This window comes from Argentina silus (assembly GCF_951799395.1).
Source record: "Argentina silus genome assembly, contig: scaffold_754, whole genome shotgun sequence".
NCBI classification, from domain to species: domain Eukaryota; kingdom Metazoa; phylum Chordata; class Actinopteri; order Argentiniformes; family Argentinidae; genus Argentina; species Argentina silus.
In genome coordinates, this window is record NW_028152371.1 from 7,501 (window position 1) to 12,377 (window position 4,877).

Genomic DNA, 4,877 nt, shown 5'->3' on the forward strand with positions numbered 1-4,877 from the left:
TTCATTAGGACTCAGAGACAACTGATTGAAAAGACTGCTGCGGAGTTCCGACTTTACTTTTCCGGCTCGATTCATCCCTTTGATTCCTGATTGCTTTGATTTGGGTGATTCTGTGTGTGCTCTCAGTCATTAGCCAAACGAGGGTTGTGATTCGTCGATTAATGATGCGGTGCAGGCGGGATCAAAATAACGGCAGACATGTCGAACGCTCACTCCGGTTGAGACGAGCGGAGAGACGGCGGAGAGACGGCGCTTTTCTTCACCTGAACCAAAACAAACATCCTGAAGTCTTCACTTTTAGTTTAGTTTTTACAAGCTGAGAGACTCTTGTTGTGTATAATTAACCAAATATCCACATCTGTAGCAAATGTTAATTGGCTAATTGGCTTTTCTGCCTCCCTCCCTCCCTCCCCACTTCTGCCCTTCTCCCCTCCTCTTATGATCCCCCTCTCCTCCTCCTCCCCATCCCTCCCCTGACCTCCAGGTAGAGAGGGTCTGGGGTTTGAGTCGGAGTCCAAGGGGAAGTGGGATGAGGACTGGGGACAAGAGTAAGGGGGCGTTTCCCTTCAGTGAGAAGCTGGGAGAGATCAGCGACAAGATCGGCAGCACCATCGACGACACCATCAACAAGTTCAGGAAGAAGGACAGGGACGACTCACCGACAGAATCAGGTACTACTGCCCCCCCCGGTGGTAGAGTCTGGTAAGAATACTGCCCCCAGTGGCAGAATCGGTTAGGAGAATACTGCCCCCAGTGGTATAATCAGGTACTGGGGTTTTACATAAACACTTTACATTGAGGTCATTTAGCAGATGGCCTCATCCAGACCGGTCCATTCAACTATGAGTTGAAGTGGTCAAGCAAATGGAGGTTCAAAACATTCTTCTTTTTGTTTTGCTTTCTTTCGTACGTGAGATCAGCTGTCTTCTCTCTAAAGTACCCAACCTGAACCCACGTAAACTTCACGTCTTGAACACGACTTATAACCGTCTTCCCTCCACTAATGTGTGCTGTGTTGTGTTTTGTTGTGATCTCTCTCCCCCTCCCCTCCCTCCTCCCTCCTCCTCCCTCCTCCCTGCTCCCCTCCCTCCTCCATCCTGCCCCCCTCCCCCTCCTCCCTCCCCTCCCTCCTCCATCCTGCCCCCCTCCTCCCTCCCCTCCCTCCTCCATCCTACCCCCCTCCCCCTCCTCCCTCCCCTCCCTCCTCCATCCTGCCCTCCTCCATCCTACCCCCCTCCTCCTCCTCCCTCCCCCTCCCTCCTCCCACCTCCATCCTACCCCCCTCCCTCCCCCTCCTGCCCCCAGTGACAACGAGGAGGACAGGGGAGTCTCGAGGAACGGTCGGCCGGGGAAGCTGGAGTTCAAAGACGAGGAGGAAACCGTGACGACCAAGAGCATCCAGATCACCCAGGCAACAGAGACGACGACGACCACCACGCGCAGACGCGGGGGCGTGCCCTCCAAGACCGTGGACCTGGGGGCCGCCGCCCACTACACGGGAGACAAGGACAGTCCAGACGCCGACCACGCCAAGGTACGGCCCCGCCCACTTACCTGTCTGTCTGTCTGTCTGTCTGCCTACCTACCTGTCTGTCTGTATGCCTGCCTGTCTGTCTTCCTGCATACCTGGCTACCTGTCTGTCTGCCTACCTATCTACCTACAACATACCTGCCTACCTGTCTGTCTGCGTCTCACTCACTCTGAGGTCATGGAAGTTGACCTAACTGCTACTAGATAACCTTTTCACACTGAGCCAAATCAAACTGAGTCAAACCTAACTGAGCTGTACTGGGCTGTACTGAGCTGTACTGAGCTGTACTGAGCTGTACTGGGCTGTACTGAGCTGTACTGGGCTGTACTGGGCTGCACTGGGCTGTACTGGGCTGTACTGAGCTGTACTGGGCTGTACTGGGCTGTACTGAGCTGTACTGAGCTGTACTGGGCTGTACTGGGCTGTACTGGGCTGTACTGGGCTGCACTGGGCTGTACTGGGCTGTACTGAGCTGTACTGGGCTGTACTGGGCTGTACTGGGCTGTACTGGGCTGTACTGGGCTGTACTGAGCTGTACTGGGCTGTACTGGGCTGTACTGGGCTGCACTGGGCTGCACTGGGCTGTACTGGGCTGCACTGGGCTGCACTGGGCTGCACTGAGCTGTACTGGGCTGTACTGGGCTGTACTGAGCTGTACTGAGCTGTACTGGGCTGTACTGAGCTGTACTGGGCTGCACTGGGCTGTACTGGGCTGTACTGGGCTGTACTGGGCTGTACTCATGCCGATACGACCCGCGTTCAAACCCGATCGGTTCCCGTCTGGTTCCGTCTCCGGCCTGCGTTCAGGGCGGCGGTGGTGGCGTTCAGCCTGCGTTCAGGGTGGTGGCGTTCAGCCTGCGTTCAGGGTGGTGGCGTCCAGCCTGCGTTCAGGGTAGTGGTGGTGGCGTCCAGCCTGCATTCAGGGTGGTGGCGTCCAGCCTGCGTTCAGGGTGGTGGCGTTCAGCCTGCGTTCAGGGTAGTGGCGTCCAGCCCGCGTTCAGGGTGGTGGCGTCCAGCCTGCATTCAGGGTAGTGGTGGTGGCGTCCAGCCTGCATTCAGGGTAGTGGTGGTGGCGTCCAGCCTGCATTCAGGGTAGTGGTGGTGGCGTTCAGCCTGCGTTCAGGGTAGTGGTGGTGGCGTTCAGCCTGCGTTCAGGGTAGTGGCGTCCAGCCCGCGTTCAGGGTAGTGGCATCCAGCCTGCATTCAGGGTAGTGGTGGTGGCGTCCAGCCTGCATTCAGGGTAGTGGTGGTGGCGTTCAACCTGCGTTCAGGGTAGTGGCGTCCAGCCTGCGTTCAGGGTGGTGGCGTCCAGCCTGCATTCAGGGTAGTGGTGGTGGCGTCCAGCCTGCGTTCAGGGTAGTGGCGTTCAGCCTGCGTTCAGGGTAGTGGCGTTCAGCCTGCGTTTAGGGTAGTGGCGTTCAGCCTGCGTTCAGGGTAGTGGTGGTGGCGTTCAGCCTGCGTTCAGGGTGGTGGCGTCCAGCCTGCGTTCAGGGTAGTGGCGTTCAGCCTGCGTTCAGGGTAGTGGCGTTCAGCCTGCGTTCAGGGTAGTGGTGGTGGCGTTCAGCCTGCATTCAGGGTAGTGGTGGTGGCGTTCAGCCTGTGTTCAGGGTAGTCACGTCCAGCCTGCGTTCAAGGTGGTGGCGTTCTCACAGCTGTTCATGAGACTGAGACAATTGTGATTGGCTGCCAGGGGAGGAACAGCATGCGTCGATTCGTCTCCTCTGACTGACTAATGAGCAGATAGGCAGGAAGGAGCGGTCTAGCTCTCTGCTCCTCTCTGCTGTTAACACATTGTCTCCAGACTGGTGCTGCCCTCTGGTGGAGGCGTAGAGGAAATGTCAGTAAAAAAAGTTGATTTAAATATCCTGATTTGTGTGGTAATGAATAGTTTGTGTGTGTCTCCCCCCCCCCTTCTCCCTCTCTCTTCCCCCTCCCTCTCCCTTCCTCTTTCTCTCTCTCTCCCCCTCCCTCTCTCTCTCCCTCCTCCTCCCATCTCTCTCTCCCCCCCTCCAGACGTCGGTCTACCAGTCGACCAGTAGCGGCCTTGCAGACCTTCTGATGGTGGACCCAGGCTCCAGTCAGACGGGCCCAGCAGGTAAGAACCAGACCCAGAACCAGAACCAGATAGAAACAGAGCCAGACTCGGATAGACCCACTCCCTCCCACTGTGGAAGTGTTTAAGTGCTCAAGGTAAGTGTTAGCTCAAAAAATGTTTTTTACATTGATGTCATTTACCAGACGCTTTTAAAATGCGTCAAGTGTCTCAGTAAGTGAATCAGTCGTCCCAATGCTGGAGAAAGGATTATTAGAGGTACAGAATTCACCAAACTGTCCCTGACTCATTTTCCAGCCTAGTCTGTCTGTCTGCAGGGCAGGAGGCAGGACGGCCTAAGAGGCCAAGATGTGGTGTGTGTGTGTGCTGTCTGAGCCAGCCTCCTCCTCCTCCTCCTCCCCCCCCCCTCCTCCTCCCCCCCTCTCCTCCTCTCCTCTCCTCTCCTCTCCTCTCCTCTCCTCTCCTCTCCTCTCCTCTCCTCTCCTCTCCTCTCCTCTCCTCTCCTCCTCTCCTCTCCTCTCCTCTCCTCTCCTCCTCTCCTCCTCTCCTCTCCTCTCTCCTCCAACCAGAACAGCTGGAGCCTGTCTCTCACACTCACCACTCTGAACACATCATCATGTCAGATCTCAGCTTTGCTCACACACTCTGTTCTGTGTGTGTGTGTGTGTGTGTGTGTGTCCAGGCGGAAGTTCGGACCTGATCGGTGGCTTCGCTGACTTCTCGTCCCCAGCAGCCTCTGCCAGTCTCCCATCCTCTGCCGGTACGTCCTCCTCCTCTCCTCTTCCCTCTCCTCCTCTCCTCTCCTCCTCTCCTCTCCTCCTCTTCCCTCTCCTCCTCTCCTCTTCCGTCTCCTCCTCTTCCCTCTCCTCCTCTTCTTTGGGACCTCCGTTAGGAAACCTAGGTTCTGGGCTAGGAACAAGGAACCTAGGAACAATTTAGTAGGCCACAGTTTAGTATGGGACAGTTTAGTAGGGGACAGTTTAGTAGGGGACAGTTTAGTAGGGAATAGTTTAGTATGGAACAGTTTAGTAGGGAACAGTTTAGTAGGGGACAGTTTAGTAGGGGACAGTTTAGTAGGGGACAGTTTGGTAGGGGACAGTTTAGTATGGAACAGTTTAGTAGGGGACAGTTTAGTATGGAACAGTTTAGTAGGGGACAGTTTAGTAGGGAACAGTTTAGTAGGGGACAGTTTAGTAGGCCACAGTTCAGCCAACCGTTTGGATGTGTATTAAAACAGAGGAGGTCCTATCATCTGAACTTGCCCAATAAGAACCCCCCCCCCAAGACACACA

At 55.8% G+C, this 4,877-nt stretch overlaps 1 protein-coding gene across 1 annotated transcript in view; it reads left to right on the forward strand.

Moving 5' to 3' along the window:
- Positions 1-4,362, forward strand: part of LOC310824882 (clathrin interactor 1-like) — a gene marked incomplete at its 3' end in the record, with an annotated part of 8,833 nt that extends 4,471 nt beyond the window's left edge. Inside the window, 5 exon segments of the mRNA XM_083698140.1 lie at positions 485-540; positions 542-702; positions 1,306-1,534; positions 3,546-3,627; positions 4,268-4,362. Coding sequence (XP_083554266.1) covers positions 485-540; positions 542-702; positions 1,306-1,534; positions 3,546-3,627; positions 4,268-4,362 — 623 coding nt within the window.
- Positions 4,363-4,877: the final 515 nt, after the last annotated feature.